This window comes from Halichoeres trimaculatus, unplaced genomic scaffold, assembly GCF_033239565.1.
Source record: "Halichoeres trimaculatus isolate MK-OKI-2021-1 unplaced genomic scaffold, fHalTri1.1 fHalTri1_scaffold_14, whole genome shotgun sequence".
Classification (NCBI taxonomy): domain Eukaryota; kingdom Metazoa; phylum Chordata; class Actinopteri; order Labriformes; family Labridae; genus Halichoeres; species Halichoeres trimaculatus.
In genome coordinates this window covers 25215465-25233634 of record NW_027437192.1, presented here as the reverse complement: position 1 = coordinate 25233634, position 18170 = coordinate 25215465, and the positions used below count along the sequence as shown (strand labels likewise).

At 41.6% G+C, this 18170-nt stretch overlaps 1 protein-coding gene across 1 annotated transcript; it reads left to right on the top strand.

Annotated features, from left to right (window-relative positions):
- Window positions 1–1109: 1109 nt before the first annotated feature.
- On the top strand, window positions 1110–18019 carry mfsd2ab (MFSD2 lysolipid transporter A, lysophospholipid b). Its single transcript, XM_074687440.1, has 14 exons — window positions 1110–1355; window positions 4080–4205; window positions 5277–5401; window positions 11320–11443; window positions 11850–11928; window positions 12019–12188; window positions 12327–12417; window positions 12976–13094; window positions 13236–13319; window positions 14950–15033; window positions 15120–15232; window positions 15326–15469; window positions 15835–16011; window positions 16115–18019. Exons 1-14 carry the CDS (start codon window positions 1266–1268, stop codon window positions 16167–16169), a joined length of 1581 nt encoding a protein of 526 aa, XP_074543541.1. The 5' UTR covers window positions 1110–1265; the 3' UTR covers window positions 16170–18019.
- Window positions 18020–18170: the final 151 nt, after the last annotated feature.

Below are 18170 nucleotides of genomic sequence, written 5' to 3'. Positions count from 1 at the left end.
GTTTAAGTGTGTGTGAGGTTGTGCATGTGTTGACACAAGTAAATATATCAAACATCTATACGTGTCCTGCAGCCCAGAGGTTCCTGCTGGACACACAGATGAGCATTCAAGCTTGGCTCCAGTGGAAATGTATGAATACTGTATATATATTCTGTAGGCTTCATGGTATGTGTGCCTAGCTATTATAAGCACGTGTACATGCACAGCCTCTCACCAAAGTAGAAAAAGTTTGTCAAATAAAGACCTCAGTCAGAGAAGTTAAGAAACCCTCAGGCAGCAAGCTGGCAACCCCTGATAAACCACATGAGAAACGTTGTTTTTAGTTCTCACACAAATGAAAAACTGTATGTAGGCTACAAATCAGACAGCTCAGCTGTGTGGGTCCATGTCAGAGGAGTTAAAAAAAAAAAAAAGCCATATTGACCTGTCTGCAATGATGGTCAGTACAGAAGGTGGTGGCCACTTTGAGCTACTGGAGCTGTGAAGAAGTAAATACTGACCGGAGATAGCAAACAAACACACACACATACTTGAGCCAGTCATTTGCCAAAGTAAACAATAAATGCAAAAGATGTTAGTGTATGTAGATGACCTTAATCCTGAGCTCCATGACACACTGCTGCAATGTTAGCATTCTGGTCATGTGAGAATCTATCAGTCAGTCATTTGAGAGCTTAAATGTGACAAAATGACCAAGATAATGGATGACATTTTATCTATAATCATTTAAGACAAATCTTTACTGCACTGTTTTATTCAATATTTGATTCAACATTTGTACACAGGGGTTGAGTGAAATATGTCTCTATGGTGAAAATGGACAAACGCGATCAGTCACCCCGGCTTAGAAGGATGACTACGCAGCGAGCCATGTTTCTTCTTCTTCTTATCTATTATTACATTCGAAGAGGAAAAAGATTTGAAGCTTATTGGAACCTTATCTCCATCTTTAACCGAGAAAACACGTTCAGCTGCCAGACAACGGCTGCCTTTGCTTCTGATATGACAGTCGATGGTGTGAGCAGTCTCCCAGCCCTGCTGTGACCCGCCTTGGAGGGGCGGGGTCATGTATGGGGTGAATGGCACGTTGGAAGGGGCGGGGATCTCTTAAAAAAATTACTACATCCACATCCCACATCTCTTCAGTTTAGAAAGACCACGACGACACTATTGGACGTGTTTCATCAAATCTTATCGGAAGACTTGTTTGATATTTTTTTAACGTATTTTTGTCAAGTTCATCAAATCAACCGAGCTACTCTGCTATGGCAAAAGGAGAGGGTGGTGAACAATACTCGAATGCTAGTTTATTGAATAAACCGCCCAGCTCGGATGGCATTAAGCTCGCCAAAAAGGTACGTTCATTTATTAATCTAATGTCAAAATGCTGCTTTAACGATGGTTTTGATGTTCTATCTCACAATACAGCACAAAATTAGGGCGAGGCTTTCTCTTTTACTCATGAGTGGGTCCTACAGGTTTGAATGAATTGAACACACCGGTAAACTGACATAGTAAGGGAGTGAATCATGAACGTTAGCCAAGCGCGCGCGGCTCATTGTGCAATTTCCACACAGGAGTTGAGTGAAATGTGTACCTGTGGTGAATTAATTAATAATTAAATGGATGAAACATGTGGCAAAATTTTTAGCACAACAGTATATGAATGGATAAAGCTTAGCAGGACCTACCACTGACGAGAACATAACGAGATACTCCCATAACGTTGTAATTTGAGCAAAGCACAACCGTGGTAAAATAAACGTCTTTTTATTGGTTGGGTTTAGCCACAGTTTTTTGGTCCAGGAATGACCGAGAGGCTTGATATGTTCTTTTTTTCTTATTTTGTAGAATGAAATAAATCCCCCCAAATGCAGGTTTTCTATCCCACATATCTTTCTCATATAGCTCAAGGCAGTAAGCGCTATAGATACGAGATTAAAATACGCATATTTGCATGGTAGTCTTTCAGAAGAGTGATGAAAAATTGCAGTCACACTGGTTATTTGAGTCGTGGAAAGACACCTCAGTATATTCAACATGTAGCAGCATGATGAAGCTGTGTTGGCAAACGTTACATCTTTAAACCAGGCTCATGAAGGGCTCACACATCACATTTGTGAGAGGTGGTGCTGCGTTTAGGGGCATATCTGAAGAGTACGAACTGAAGAGAAAATAGTACATTTGTGGCATATTAAGCTTAAATCGTACATATTGCATTATAGAAGAACATTCAGAGATTTATTGTTACCTCTGGTCTGAGACAGACAGGGCTACAAATTGACGAAGCGTTTGCATTTCAAAAGGGACGGCGAGGAGATAAAAGCTGTCACTGTTCTCTTTAGTCGTGGTGTAAACTATTTTTCTACAGTAATTTGCCCAGACTGTGTCAGAAAAATGCCTTATTAGAAATGTTAAGTAGTTTCCGATGGCTTTGAATGCAGCAGGAGTCTCCTACCAAGGCAACGTGTCACACTGAGAGGAGGCACACACAGGTCGATGTCTGTGAATGCCACCCAAAATGACAGATTTTGACAGTTTTGTTTTTCACTCTGTTGAAGTTGTCAATATTTGCAACAGCCAATAAAAATGTTTCTGGTAGGGTGGCTCTTGAAAAACGTACTGTTTTCAGTTTATCTTTGACCCAAGCAGGTTATCAGTCTGCAGTAGCGTATCATTACTGGTAGCACTAATTACAGAAGCAGGAAGCTTTGGAGCCAAAGAGTTTTTATTTCAGGTTTAGACAGAACACTTAGGCATCTTTATTTAATCACAGGGGCGAGGCTGGCAGATCATTCTGTTGTAGAAGGCATCATACACTTGTTCTCTGTTGTAATTGGTTTAATTAGAACGAGTTGTGCATACATGATTAACACAAGTGCATTGGTGGGAAGCATTTGTTTGAGACAGTATGGTTGAGCCATAACAAAGCCAGTATTAACCAAAGAAGGCAAAATAAGTGTATGATTGCAACCAGGTAGAACAGGTGTAGAGAGACGAAATATAGTGGTACAAAGTGACAGTAAAACAGATTTCAGGTGCCACTCTGTCCCAGTTTACAGCTGTATTGTTTGGATAATGGGCACTATGCTTCACTTGGCTGGGCCAAGTTTGAGACCTTGCCTTCACTTCCATAGAGACCTGACCTCAATCACTGTGTAGCCCATCTGTTGTACAGCCAACCATTGTGTACTGTCCCTAAAGTTTAAATACTGGTAATCTGCTCTGTGTTTTGATGGTTTAAGTTTCTCATTTCAGCCGCATAGAGGCTTGTCACCCAAACAAAAGCCAGGTTGGGTGTATCGACAAGACAGATAGTCTGTTTCATTCAGTAGAAGACACAGGGTAACTTTGTACTTCAGTGAGATTCAGTACAGGGAAGTGTGTGTTCCTTTCTCATACACTACCATATAGACTGTACACACTGAGATGAGCCTCTAGTTCCAGGTCATTGTCATAAAGCACTGATGCTATTTGAAACAGCTGTTGTCCGAAGAATAAACATAGCCTTTCCTTTATTTTATCCTCAGAATCTGATTGGTCCAGGAGAAGGGTGTGTTGATCCCCTAGAGGCATCACTTTTTTTCTATTAAGTTGGCTCATAAGGCTGCCAAAGTCCTGTCACCCTGACTTTTTTTGTGTGTGTGTGACACCATGGTGATGCCACGTCCTGGCACAGCTCTGCAGAAATTTGTTCTTCTTATAGAGAGCTGTTCAGAGTCTCTGTTGAGGAAATTATCACATCTTCAGTGGAGAAAATGTAGCAGAATGAGCACTTGTTAGAAAACCAAAGGGTTCTTGTTCCTCAGTGGCCGTCCCTGATGTCTGCCAAATACTCTGCATGATAGTTAGCTTTTGGCCAGTTAGGCTAAAGACTTTCTGATGATGGACTTAGGCCGCACTGAAATAAAGTGATACTAGTGAAGGAACAGCAGTTTTGTTTGTTTTTGGACATATTTTAATTGATAAACTGATCTTATGTCTGCCATTTTCTCTAAACTTATTCAAAATTCTTTATCTTTTTCAGCACTATGTTGATTCACAGCATATTCTTCCCTGTTCTTGTTTTTTCTCCACAGCGTGAGCATGGGAACAAGTTGTCAATCTGCAGTAAGCTGTGCTATGCAATCGGTGGAGCACCCTACCAGATCACAGGATGTGCCTTGGGCTTTTTTCTGCAGATCTACCTACTGGATGTAGCTCAGGTGAGTTTGTTAGGATTATTGTTTCATAATATATATTAACACCTGTTCAGAAACTAAGTGTAACTTTCATGCCACAGACCTAAATATAACCAACCTGCCACTCTTTAAGGATAACCTTTTTCGAGAATGAGAACATGCTGTACCCCTGCTGCTGTCCCCTCTGTACTCTGCGTGTCCTTCCTCAGTATGCGCGTTGGTATTCACAGGTTGCAGAGAAGTAGCTGTACATGATCCTTTCTGTGCCCTCAAACCACCTCTGCCATAAAGGCACATACGGGACATTGTGACCGCCAAAGCTTGCTAACAAAGGGGGCGATTATCCAGGAAAAACGAAGAGGTGGAAAAAGTTTCCATAACTGACTCTGTGATGTGGCTCAGCTGTATCAAAAGGCTTACAGGGCTTTTTCTCCAAAAATGTTGGGAGGGGGCCATGCTAGCATGATGAGGAGGGGTTCGCTTTAATTGGCTTTGACACTAATCTGATGGTTAGGCCAAAATAGCGTGTAAGTCAACAGCTTCCCAGGGGTTGAGCTTTGTCCAGCTACCAAGATGGTTGATTAGAAGTCTATTGGTCGACACAGCGTGGCGCAGACTGTACAGTCAGGAGTCAGGCATTCAGCAGGCCTGGCCTCAAGTCAGGCTTGTCTGCTCCATACAGAGCTGAAAGACTGATCCACCAAGTGGCACCTTCACTGTTTGACCTAAAGTCAAGTTTAAGGTTGTGTTTTAAAACTTCTTCACTGACTTCTTTACCCAACAGCTTAATGGAGTCTGTTTATTGTTTATCTTACTATCACTTATGTAAGTGCTTAATGCTTTTAAACTTAGCAGATCAGATCAAGTATCACAGAGCTCAAAACTTTTGGATAGTCAGACAAAGTCCCATCTCAATATCAACTACCCCAAAGTAACCTATGTTAAAAATATCTCCAGAACAGTAAAAGACGGTGGTTAAGGCTTTTATTTGCCTTTAATGCATTTTTTACACACAAGTTTAAAATCCTCTCCCCCTCCAGCATGCACTCATTTATTGCTCCAGCAGGACTAATCTTTATATGTTTTTCTTTGCAGCTTGATCCCTTCTATGCCTCCATCATCTTGTTTGTGGGCCGAGCATGGGATGCTGTAACAGACCCCACAGTGGGCTTCCTGGTCTCTCGTAGCCCATGGACCCGTTTTGGACGCATGCTGCCCTGGTAGGTTAAACTCACAGCCTCTCAGACACTTAAAGGACAGCTTATTGGACATTTCAGGCAGGTCGAGCCTGTTGTTGGGACCCTTTGGATCTTGTTGATAAACTTAGTGATGTCATTGACTCTGATGTCACATCTTTGCGTAATGGGGGGCCACTGTCAGCCTGGGTGAGTCAGAGCGGAGAGAGAAAGCTGTCCAGCGAGCGTGCTCCCTACATGTGTCAGTGTTTAGGGGCGGGGCTTACTGTGTTTGAATCCTTTGCCTCCCTCAGAGGGGTTACTGCAGGGCATGCTGATGCAATTTCTTCTGCACCACTTCCTCATGGCCAGCGCATGCCTCTGTGTGTCCATTCAAGGACTTTCCCTGATTTTTTTTTTTTCTGACACACACACACAAAGAAACATCCTTATCTGTTGTTGTGCAGACCATCCACTGTAAAAAAAAAAAAGCTTTTGGCTGAAAAAGTCTAGACTTACAACGGCGTATTAGGGCCACGAAAGAAATAAAATAAATAAATACATTTTCGAGAAAAAAACTCAAAATTTTCGAGTTTCTAAAGTCGCAAATTTACGACTTTAGAAACTCAAAAATTTGCAGGTTCATTAAGTGGAAAATTTACAACTTAATAAACTAGTAAATTTGGGAGTTAAAAAAGTCACAAATTTACGACCTTGTAAAGTCGTAAATTTACTGGTTTTTGACAAGTTCCAGTGTTAGTTGATGCACAGGCACAGGGGATGCCACGCTTGAGAGATGCAGATAAGCTGAAAAAAGCCAAGTTGAAAAAATTGTAAAATTGAAGGTTGTTTTGTGACAGATATGGGAGATGTCAGATGTTTTCATGTGTCTTTGCACGATCTATTTGTTCATCTGTGATCTACTGAGAAGTCAGAGTGGACTGTAAACTGTAAACGATTGCTCTGGTCTCTGCTGCAGAAGCGCGAGATCGGCTGTTTACTTTTTTTCATTCCTTTAATGAAATGCTCCTGAGGAGGAAAGTTCAACAACTCACTCTTTCGTTGGTGCCCTGTTGAACCAAACACCCCATCTGTACGACTCGGAGATGTAACCATCTATATGTTTGCAATATGTTTGCAATTTCGTTGTACTTGTTGCAATGACTGATAAAGTTTTATTCTATATTCCTGTATCTGCCCACTGCGTTAAACCCTGTAGGATAAACGCAAACACCTCCTCAAGTCGTGTGTGCTGCTTTCTTCTGAACAGCCCCATGGCACGACAACATCTTTTCAGAGCCCGTAAGAAATGCAACGACTCTGGGCTAAAACCAGTAGTATCTCCTTATTGCTGAGATCAACTCCAAAGTACAATCTTATGAGGCTTACAATTTGGTCCATCTTGCATTTAAGTACATAACTATGACGGCGCATTGGGGCCAAATTTGTGACTTTATTAATTCGCAAATTTTCTAGTTTCCAAAGTCGTAAATTTGCAACTTTAGAAACTAGAAAATTCTGATTGTTTTTCTCGAATTTTTTTATTTTTTTTTTTTTATTCTTTAGTGGCCCAAATACGCCGTCGTATAGACTGGAACTCTGAAGTCTGAAGCCAAACTGTAAAGATCCTAAAGGTGCTGCTCTCGCACATTTCCCACCATGTGGCCTTTAGCAGGACTCTGACAAATATAACTCCTGCCTGCTACTAAGTGGGCTCCTTTCAGTGAGCCACAAAAGAGCTGGATAGTTAAATCTCTTTATGCTGTATGGAAAGACATTTTTAAACCTTTTAATAGTATGATTTAAAAAAAAAAAAAAAACTTCACCTTGTGGTTTTTTTAAATCCACCAAAAAAATATGAATATTTTGGTTTTGCTTTCAGTCCCCTCTGAGCACTTCCGACAGACCCTGCAGCAAAATGAGTGTTCAACTACAGCCTTGCATCTTTGTCTGTGGGTGGCAGCAGGGCCGAGGGAGTGGGACGCCCAGAAGGCTTCAGGCCTTTTACACAGAGAGGTTACTGACCCCCGTCTTTAAGCAGACACGTCCCCTCCCCCAAATAATTGCCTCCATCTCTTGGCAACCCACAAAGATTTATTTCCGTTTGCTTGATTTTGAAAGTGCAGCGAAAAGGGGCCTCAGCATTGTCCAAAGCTGCAGATCTTACTTAACATCAGGCGTCTGAAGGTTATAAGTTACACTATTACGTGAGAGAAGTGTAGGGTGTCAGTGAGCGCTGCTGGTTATAGAAGAAGTCTCCTGTCACCACAGATGTTATTTAAGAGCTACAGTCCATTCACTATTTTGGAACAAGCTGACCTTTTATTAGGTGCTCGGGCTCAAAGGTGACAGGGAGCAACACTTTGACAAGACTGGGTGAACGTCTCAGAGGGTTCAGCCAGCTTCTAAATGAGCGCCACAGGGAGATGCAAGGCTCAGTCAGTGCCACACCCGCGTGTTAATCACAAGTTTAACATATTTTAATCAACCAGGGAGAGTAAATGAGGCACAACTGGGAAATGAAGCTGATCGCAAAGGTCTGACGTGGGTAACACCTCAGCTTCCCACTGAGAACACCTGCATAATTAACTTAGCACACAAAGACATGAGCATCCTTTTCATCTGGACTTCCTGAGCAGGTCAGAATAATAGTAGTGAAACAAAAGGAAGCAACAGCAGATGTGCACTTTTTTTTTTTAGAAGAGCTCCTCGTTGTAAAGATGGAGAAAAAACAAGCAGACGTCCTCCTAAAGTAAAAAAAAATAGAGCTACAAAGGAGTTGAATAATCTGATGGAGGGTAAGGGGAGCTGATGATTATTCAGATTTTTCTGCAGACATCAGGAGGCTGACGTTTAGGTCTACAAAGTGGGTCACACCCTGCTCTGGTCCTGCAAAGCCACACACATCTCTTCCACTTGTCAGAGATGTGCTGTGGATTGTTGGTGCGTGCGTGCGTGGGGGGGTTGTGGGAGGAGGACAGGAATGATTGGCATGTTCAGTCACATTATAGTCAGCTCAGTCACAGAGATGTGAGGAAATGAGTGCGGTGCCTGAGAGCAGCGGAGAGAGGCAGACCCAGCCACTCCATCTTAAAGGCTCCCTGTGCACAGAGAGGGGGAGGGGAGAGAAGAGTCAGGCTAGCTCCTCATTGGTCCAGCCCACAACACACCACATATGTGAGCCAATGGTGTGCCAGCTCTCAGCCGCTAACGCCCTGCTAGGTTTTTTTTTTCTTTTCTGAAGACTGACTGAGGAATCCAGGGGGTTACTGGAGTTCAAGTTGTGAAGCGAGATAGAAGGAGTCGCTGTGTTGCTGCAGAGCTACTGAAGGAGTCTGAAGTGACAGTCTGCAGCTTTCCTGCTCGTATTTAAACATACATTTAAGTCACATTATTATGACACTAAGAGCTGAGTTTGTACTCATTATTTCACATTATGCTGCCTGTCTCTACACGTTGTGTGGTGTTCAAGGTTATAATAGTTTTGGGTTTGTCATTATAGTTTAGTTTTAGTTAGTTTAGACAATTTTTTCCGTTACAGTTTAGTTTAAATTAGTTTTGGATCGGGCGTTCTAGTTTTTATTTAGTTTTGATTTTTGCAACAAGGCTTAGTTTTAGTTTAGTTTAGTTTTAGTTTTAGTTTAGTTTTAGTTTAGTTTAGTTTTAGTTTTAGTTTAGTTTAGTTTAGTTTAGTTTAGTTTAGTTTAGTTTTAGTTTAGTTTTGTTTTTTTTCATACCTTATTAACCAGGTGCAGGATTCAAAAAGGTCAGAGTAAATATTTTGTAATACAGTTTATTTTCCAGTTCAACGTAGTGCTCACTGCTCAGTCAATGCTGATACTGAACTGCTGGCTGCTGCCTTAAACACAAGAAAATAATATAAACTTAAATAAAAAAAAATATAAACATAAATTATATAAAATAATGTTGACATAAATTAAATAAAAATAATAAAACTATTATATAAAACAATATAATATGAGCTTTAATAATCAGAAACTTGGACTCTGTAACAATTAAACTATTACAGATGCTCTGATTCATTGCTCCACTACGTTTTGTCGCAGCACAGCGCACAGTCAGTCAGTGCAGTGAACAAGCACGTCCCAGTACGTCACCATGATGGTGCCGTACGGCGCTGACAACTGCCGAAAACTGTCTAAAATTGGTTGGGAAAATGTGTCGGATTAATTTAAATCCTAAAGGCTATTAATATTGTCAGAAACGATAACTAAGGACATTTTGTCTATCATTTTAGTTAGTTTCAGTTAGTTTTGTGAACACAAGATACAGTTTTAGTTTACTTATCGTTTTTGTTTTCTTTTCTAGTTTTTATTAGTTTGAGTTAACTGTAATGTATTTTAAATTTTAGTTTTCCTTTTTGGTTTCGTTTTAGTTAACTATTATAACCTTGGTGGTGATCAGCCAAATGCAAATAAATTAATCAGTGGAAAAAGCTCTTCAGAGAGTCGTCAAAGCAGAGAAACATGACTTTCAAAACCTCTTAGCAAAAGTACAGACGTGGTTGTTATCTGAAGTTACAGCTGCTCAGCTGACGGCTGCCAAAACATGGATTTGATGTTCTTTTCTCTGCCCATCACACTAACTCTCGTCTCAATAGAGAACAGACTGAAGCTGTCAGCCTCCAAGTTAACACACCGAGATAAAATCACCCTCCCAAGTCAGCAAATCTATTTCAGGGGACATTTAAATATAATTCTAGGAGGGGCACCGGGCTGGTACTTGTATGGCGTACAGTGTCACTGCAGCTCTGCAAGTCCAGGTCTTAGCTTGGCCTGTGAGCGTACAGCTGAAGACAGCAGAGTTGATTCAGCGTTTGTTTCTGCAGCTGTATTTCTGTATCTGAGAAGTTGCTGGTGTCATTTGGCTCAGGGGAAATAATCTGAGAGAAAAGCATTCCTGTGCCATGTGTAGATAACACCTGCTTTAACTTGCTCGTCACACCCACACTGTCTTTTTCCAAGTGTTCAGTTAATCACAACACACAGGAGAGCATCTGCAGAGCGCTGCTCCACCCAGCTTTCCTCTGAGTGCACAGCGTTCACCAGAGAGTATCTCAGAGAAACTTCAAGAGCGTTAGTGCGGTCTGCCCACTCTGATTTGATACGGTCAGAAGTCATGTCATTTTATTTATGTATTAGACAAAAGCCCGCTGTTCCTAATAGTGTTTATGACCTCACATCCTGCCTGCTGATAAGGATGAATCACGAGATGGTAAAGTGATTAGCATTTCCAGTAAAGAGTACGAGCAGCAGACTGTGCAGCTCTTATCTCAGAGGTGTGGTCATTTGTAGCTCTCTGCTGATTGGAGCTCGTCGATCTGACCATAGGAAGAGGGAAACACGTTGGCAGGAAGTGACAGAGGGAATTCTCCTCTTTCCTTTTCAGCTGACATCACAGGATGTTCACTTCAGAGGAATAGGAAAAGTACAGACTGGTGATGATGTGTGTGTGTGTGTGTGGAGTTTAAAGGACTCTTTCTTCGGCCTATAAATGTATGACTCATCAATCAGTCTTTTTTTTATACGGTGAACGCTCATCAGCCGATATGACATCAACTGATGTTTTGTATAGCAACATTCCTCAGTGCTCTCCCTCCCATAACCCTCACACTCCTGTTCCCTCGTTCCCTCATGTGAACACCAGGAATGCTCTCTGTATTAATGACGCTCGTTGGTGTGAAACGGTGACTTCAAGTTCACAACAAACACTGCTGATCTGTGAAGAGAAGGCACACACTGAATGAAAGATGCTCCTAGCTGGGAACAGTGTGTTACGCAACCTTTGTGTTTGTGTGTGTGTGTGTGTGTGTGTGTGGCCCCTCTCCTCATTAAAACTCCAGACTGTTCACTGAGTAAGAGGGTTTCACGCTTGAGTAGGATCACGTTTTTCTGTCACTGATGTTGTTGTTGTTGTTTTCTCTTTTCCTCTTCTCTCTGCAGGATTGTGCTCTCGACTCCTCTGGCTGTGCTTTCCTATTTCCTCATTTGGTACGTTCCCCCTTTCGAGAATGGAAAAGTCATCTGGTACCTTTTCTTCTACTGCATCTTCCAGACGCTGCAGACTGTGAGTAACACTTTCACACCCACAGTGAATTTATGGATGTTTCACTGAGGAGATTTTTTCTCAAATTATAAAAACTTTTTTTATGTTTCTGTTAAAAAGAAAGATCTTTCTATTTCCCTTTCATTACTAATAACTCTCCTGAAAGAGCAGGTTGACATTTTGAGCGATCATCTCTCTAAAGCTACAACTTGTCCCACCTGTTTTAGATCTTTGTTCCAACAAAGGCTTTCCTGTCTAAGGCACAAACCCAAACTATTTGTGGAAACTTGTCTCAATGCCTTCCCCTTAATTTCCCAATCTACTCAGAAAAAAATTTAAAAGTTTCACATTTTTTTCTGCAAAACATGAAGTCAAATTAAAAGCTGGAATAATTTTTAAGATTTTTTTCCTTCTTTTGTCATTTCAGTGTTTCCATGTGCCGTATTCTGCGCTCACTATGTTCATCAGCTCCGAGCAGAAAGAAAGAGACTCAGCCACTGCATACAGTGAGTACCACACGCAGCATCACTCATACATAGATTGTTCCTCTGTCACTTCTTCAACTTCTAAGCGTCCCTCATGTCCTCTTCTTTCAGGGATGACAGTGGAGGTGCTGGGCACAGTCATAGGTACGGCTATCCAGGGGCAGATCGTGGGTATGGCGAACGCTCCCTGCCTCCCAGGGCCTGGTGACCTCATTGCAGACATGAGCAACACGACTTTTGGACTCAATGCGTCAGAGCCGGTCATTTCCCTGGAGCACACGGTAAACAACTTCACATTTTTCATCTTTAAGGGTTTAATCTTTTCATTTCTTCAACGCTCTTGAACTTTAAACATATTAATTTGAAAATTTAAAAAAACGTTGCTGACCCCAATCCTTCACTTTTCTCACTCTCTACAGAGAACAGCCTACATGATCGCTTCTGGTGTCATCTGCCTGATCTACATCCTCTGTGCCATCGTTCTTTTCTTTGGTGTGAGGGAGAAAAAAGGTGAGGCGCATCTTTGCTCTTGTGATGCTTCATTTTGTCTTGAATGAGAATCAAAAACAAGGGAGAAAACATGTTAAGAACATTTTTTTTTCAAACTGTGGATTTATTTTTGTTGTAAAGCGCATCATGTATCAAAGCCAGTCAAAACTGTGTTTTCAAATCAGCTCTTCTAACTGATCCTCCTGTAAATATGAAGCTGGCTGAGTTTGATTTTTTCCACTTTTGCACATTCCTTTGACCGTCAGCCGCTCCAGTCCAACTCCCTGATCAGATCAACATCTCTAATGTGATGTTACTGTTATTGATGCGTCCTCTTTGGTCCAATGGGAACGCTCAGTTATCGTGTAACACTGTGGTGTGACTGTGGCCTGTTTGAGTGGAAGCACACTAAATAAAAGCCTTGTGACCAGCAAAGGGACGATCCAGTAGAGAAGAGCCTAAAAGCCTTCCTTGTGTGTGTGTAAATAATCACAAAAATGTTGAAATGCTCCCTGCAAAAACGATGGATGAAAGTTTTTTAACTTTGTAAATAACATGAAGTGTTTTTGTTTTCCCCAGAATCTTGCCGTCCCCGGTCGGAGCCAATGTCTTTCTTTGAGGGGATTAAGCTGGTGATGGGCCATGGACCCTACGCCAAACTGGTCATGGTCTTCCTCTTCACCTCACTGGCTTTCATGGTGCGTACAGCGAGAGAAAGCTCCTCTTGTGTTGAATAGTGGAAGTCTCTCAGCCAGAGTGGACTCTGTGAGTTTGGCTCGCAGCGTGTTTGTTTGGGTTGTGGAGTTTGGCTCACTGAGTGTCTGTGCTTCTCCCTGCAGCTCCTGGAGGGAAACTTTGCCCTTTTCTGCAGCTCCACACTGGGCTTCAGAAATGACTTCCAGAATATTCTGCTGCTCATCATGGTGAGTACACACTCGCTCTCACAAACACAGAGGTGGCATTTACAGTCTGGCAGCCTGCTAGGTGCACTGTTCCCATAGCAGTGGGCACTTTTCCCTCAGCTCATGAAACCTTAAGCTGCCCGTTTGTGTGGAAGGAGTTCAGCCATTAGCTTCAGAGTGCAGACAAAAGCTCTCCTCCCAGGCCCACTTATAAATTGTCTTCTATTACAAAGCTGCTCTGTGCTTGTTCAGAAAGCGATGTCTCCTTGTTGCACATTTCAGTGATGTGTATCCCTCCTAACTGCCTGGCCTGAATACCATCCTGTTCCCACAGACAGTAAAGGAGCCACTTTAGATTATCCTCCATTCATCGCTCTTGACCTCTGCAGAAAAAAAGGTCCTGAAATCACAGTCACCTCAGACCCTGACAGGTATTAGAGCTCATTAATCTGTGGATGTGGCTCCTGCAGCCCACACAGCCTGACTGTACAGTGTGAGAGAGTACAGGTTACAGAGGTTGGAAAGATTACCCGCTTTGATCCTTTACTTTATGGAAAGGATTATACAACCAAGGCGATAACCTTTGTTAGAGTACATTTATTTGATGAAATTATTTTCACAGAAACTCCCCGTGAAGTTAGCAATAATCCTAATCCCACCTGCAGAAGTCTGAGGAGATGCATGACGTCGTGTTGTAGTTTAGAGCATCAAGAAGTTGAGAAATTAACTCAGTAAAAAAAGGTTAAATACCTTTCTGTGCTCTTTTTGCTAATGTGGGGCATTTTTTGTCATACTTAATGATTTATCATCTTGTTTTGAACCAGTTTTCAGTAGAATATGTTTTTGTCAATAACACCTTAAAGGTAGTTGTGTTAACAGGGTTTTCCTGAGCTTGATACAAAGATAAAAACTAGAAGTAACGTTTTCATTTCTGAGGAAAAGGCTGATAAAGTTCACAGGGCTGAGGTCTGTGCTTTTCAAAGAATTCCAGACACTTGATGTGCACACATAGAACAGACAACTGAAAGAAGTAAAATGAAAGTGTGCTCATCCTTTGAAACCACATTAACCACAAAAGTGTCACACCAAGAGGTGGTGTTGTGAGACAGGAAGGATGTCTAGGTGCTTTATCTCACAGCTCAGGTCATTTCTGGTACAATGAAAGGTTGAAAATTCCTGTTGAAGCAGCACTTTGTGTTTTCTCTATCTTATTCAAACATGAAGGGGTCAGAGGCTGAACAGATCCGAGCAGATAGCTCTGACCTCCCGTGGAGTCCCAGGATGACCCTGTTGGAATTTTGCATCACATTGAGCTCAGATTTGTTTTGGGAAGAGCTGTTGAAGCTATATTGTCTTCCATCCTCACTGTTGTGTTTGGCGGATATGAAAGGTCAAATGTGAAACACTGCTTTTTTTTCTGCATCACCACGCTTCAGTCCATCCCGAGCTGGAGCAATCTGAGACTGCAGCAAATATCATGAGATCGTATCGTTACATAACACGCCCCAAAGGGTCTTTCCTTGTTGCACGGAAATGACTTTGAGCTGTATTAGAACAAGCCCTTTGGTGGAATTTCCTGAAACTTATTCAATTTTTTTGTAGAATAAACCTGAAACATCTGGTTAACCTGACTTTTTTTTCTTACCTCCAGCTCTCTGCTACTCTGGCGATCCCCTTCTGGCAGTGGTTTCTGACTCGCTTTGGAAAGAAGACAGCGGTTTACACCGGCACCTTGGTAAGTTCAAGAAACCTAGCCAAACCATGTGAAGTGTGAGAGTGAATTAATGTAAAAGTCCTCTAATGTGTCTGTGTTCTTCTCAGTCTGTGGTCCCCTTCATGATCCTGGTGGTGTGTGTGAAGAGTAACCTGATTGTCACCTACATCGTCTCCTTTGCTGCTGGGGTTGGAGTGGCTGCAGCTTTCCTGCTGCCCTGGTAAGACCTGGGCTGACTCCTTTAGATGAAGTCTGATCAGGTAGACTCTTTCTTAGTGTGACAAATCAAGACTCTGTCTCTGTCTTTTTTTAGGTCCATGCTCCCTGACGTTGTGGATGATTTCCAAGTGCAGAATCCCGACTCCACAGGCCACGAAGCTCTCTTCTACTCCTTCTACGTCTTCTTTACCAAGTTTGCTTCTGGAGTCTCCCTCGGCATCTCCACCCTGAGTTTAGAGTAAGTATTAACTTAAAGGTGCTCACAGGTAACCTATAGAGACAGTCGAAAGGTTTCTGAGGTGTTCCCTTGGTTTATTGGGACACAATAAAGAAAATCAGGCTAAGCCAAATCTCTCAGAACCTTAATCCACCATCAAAGGAAGGAATTCCTTCTTCTTTCATTAGTGTAAGTACAGTAAGGCTGCAGCACATGCATGCTCGTGCGTGCCTCACATGACTGACCTCTCAATACAGCGTTGGCCTTTGATCAGCATTTAGCTTCACATAGAGATCTTGACTCTGGGGAAATACATTAGCATAGTAGGTGTAAACAAATTAAAGAGTGGTGTTGTTTTCACTTTAATAACTGTTTCTTCTCTTCAGTTTTGCAGGATACATCAGTCGAGGCTGCACTCAACCACAGGCAGTGGATATGACCTTAAAACTGCTGGTATCCGCCGCCCCCGTCGCTCTTATCATAATCGGCCTGGGCATTTTGTACTCTTATCCAATCGATGAAGAGAGGAGGCAAGGCAACAGAAAACTGCTCCAGGAACAGAGGTAAGGATGTGGTTGGGAATTTTCCTGACATTTTTATGTTTTGTTGTGTCCACAAAGAGAAACTTAAACAAACATTACTCACACTTCTTTTCTTTTCTCCTAGGGAAAATGAGGAAGATTCAGAAACAGACTCAACAGAACTGGCCAACATGGTCTAGCACCTTCAAGGGACTCATCCACCAATCGGGTGATCGATTGGTCTTTTTGCACTTGGCGGGACCAACAGATCTGGACCTGTCGGATCTTGGAGACACTGCCTTGTCCAATCACTCTGCTGCTCTTTCAAGTCCACAAATTTGACTTCTGAACATTTTCTCGGCATGAAATCTTCTCTCTTCTCTCTTGAGTCAAATCTCGAAAGCCTTACTTTTTGTAATACATGCTACTTTTGAGTACTGCCAGAAAATGTTTTCCTTAAGGTCAATCTTTTTCTTGGTTGAAAAGTGCACAAGAACCATGAAATGTGATGGGAGCATGTCTTGTCAGTGCGTCCATTGTTGGTGCTACTTGCTGCAGCTGGGCAGTTTCCATCCATGTACATAGAACACTCTGACCATGAGCACTGGGCTACAAACAACTCGACAGTTGAGATGTGAGCTTTGTGAGAAACTTGAACAGTAAACCGCCTTAACGTCAGCCCCAACTGAGGTCAGAAAGTCAAAACTGACATACTTGTGCCAGTCACCTGCTCCTGAGTCATTGACTAGGTGTGTATTCTGAACAACTTCAGTGTTTCCTGGAATTGTACTGTAAGTCCCTGTAGTTTACATTAAGCAGTCAGCCAGTGAGTTTCCGTCTTATTCCCATCTCGTTGACCTAGATAATGTGATGTTTTAACTTGTGGCCAACAGCAACGGCTTTGCTCTAAAGGGCTCATTTAACTCCCCCAAACATAATACTAAGACCACTACAACAGCATAAGCAGTCAGTCTGCACGCATTACTGCAGTGTTTATTCAGCATTACTTACATTATCCTTTAATGGAGACAGCTACTGAACACAGGAAACCTTTTTCCTTCTCTATATGCTTTAATTTCTGAGCAAAATGGTGACAGTGGCAGGTACTAATCTAGCTCTATCATTATTTAAATATTTATTAGAATTGATTTTACTGTTTTTGAATTCATGTTTGCTGGGAAGTCTTGCTTCTTACCGTATTTAAACCAGTTTAGGGGCTGTGAGCTCCTGAACTGGAGGTGTCAAAGTAAATGAACGGGGAATCGAACTTTGAAATAATCACACACCTTTTAATGCATGTTGCCATCCCAACTGTCTTTGTTACATATGCATTCAAAAAGGGAAGCACATAATTGTGAAGATGAGTTGAAAATGGGGAAGTGAACTCCCCTTTTGTTGTATATTTTTTGTTTTGTTGTGATTGCTTATTTTTGTACATATGTATGTTTATTGAAGGAACAGCTAAGATACTTTTTGATCATCTCAATCCCTGTCATGAAAGTGTGGGTTGACATATTTCATATCTGTTGATATGGAAATGTGTATATACAGTCATATGTTATACATACTTTAACATCTTGGACATGTTGTTTCTGACAACTGGGTTGCCAATGTGAAATTAATATTTGATTTACATTTTTTTTTTGTCTTTTACTCCCTCAGAGCTTCTTAAACTTCTGGTTAATGATATTATACATACATTCATGGTGCCATTTTCATCCACTCTGCCTGTAATATTTGTGCGTCTTGTACATCTGATCCTGTTTTGTATTGTCAGTGTTTGGTCATTTACAGATCTGTCAGTAAACTTCTCTTTTGACTCTTGAGGCTTTAGCCAAATGTGTGAGCTTTACTCCCACAGGGACTCACAGAAGCCTTGTGTACATGCCTCCTGTGCATATGTATATATTGTATGTAAACCTGTACATATCTTTGATATTTGTGGCTGCAAGTGAAACGAAACTATGTACACTGTACTGTAGTTATTTAAGAAAAAATGTTCAGATTGAAAAAAAAGATTGTTAATAAATACTAATAAGTGTACTGTGAATGAGGTGTTGGTTTTTCTTAAAACTTACATTTAACAGCACTGAGCTTAATATTTATCACACAGGATCAAACATGTTCAAACACATCATTAGCCATGCCTGATTTCACCAGAGTCTGTAACTTTTCTGATCTTTTAGTCAGCTTTTCAACAT

Coding starts and splice junctions, on each gene's coding strand:
- mfsd2ab (XM_074687440.1), top strand. CDS start 1,266: ATGGCAAAAGGAGAGGGTGGTGAACAATACTCGAATGCTAGTTTATTG. Junction 1,356..4,079: donor GCATTAAGCTCGCCAAAAAG/GTACGTTCATTT, acceptor TTTTCTCCACAG/CGTGAGCATGGGAACAAGTT. Junction 4,206..5,276: donor ACCTACTGGATGTAGCTCAG/GTGAGTTTGTTA, acceptor TTTTCTTTGCAG/CTTGATCCCTTCTATGCCTC.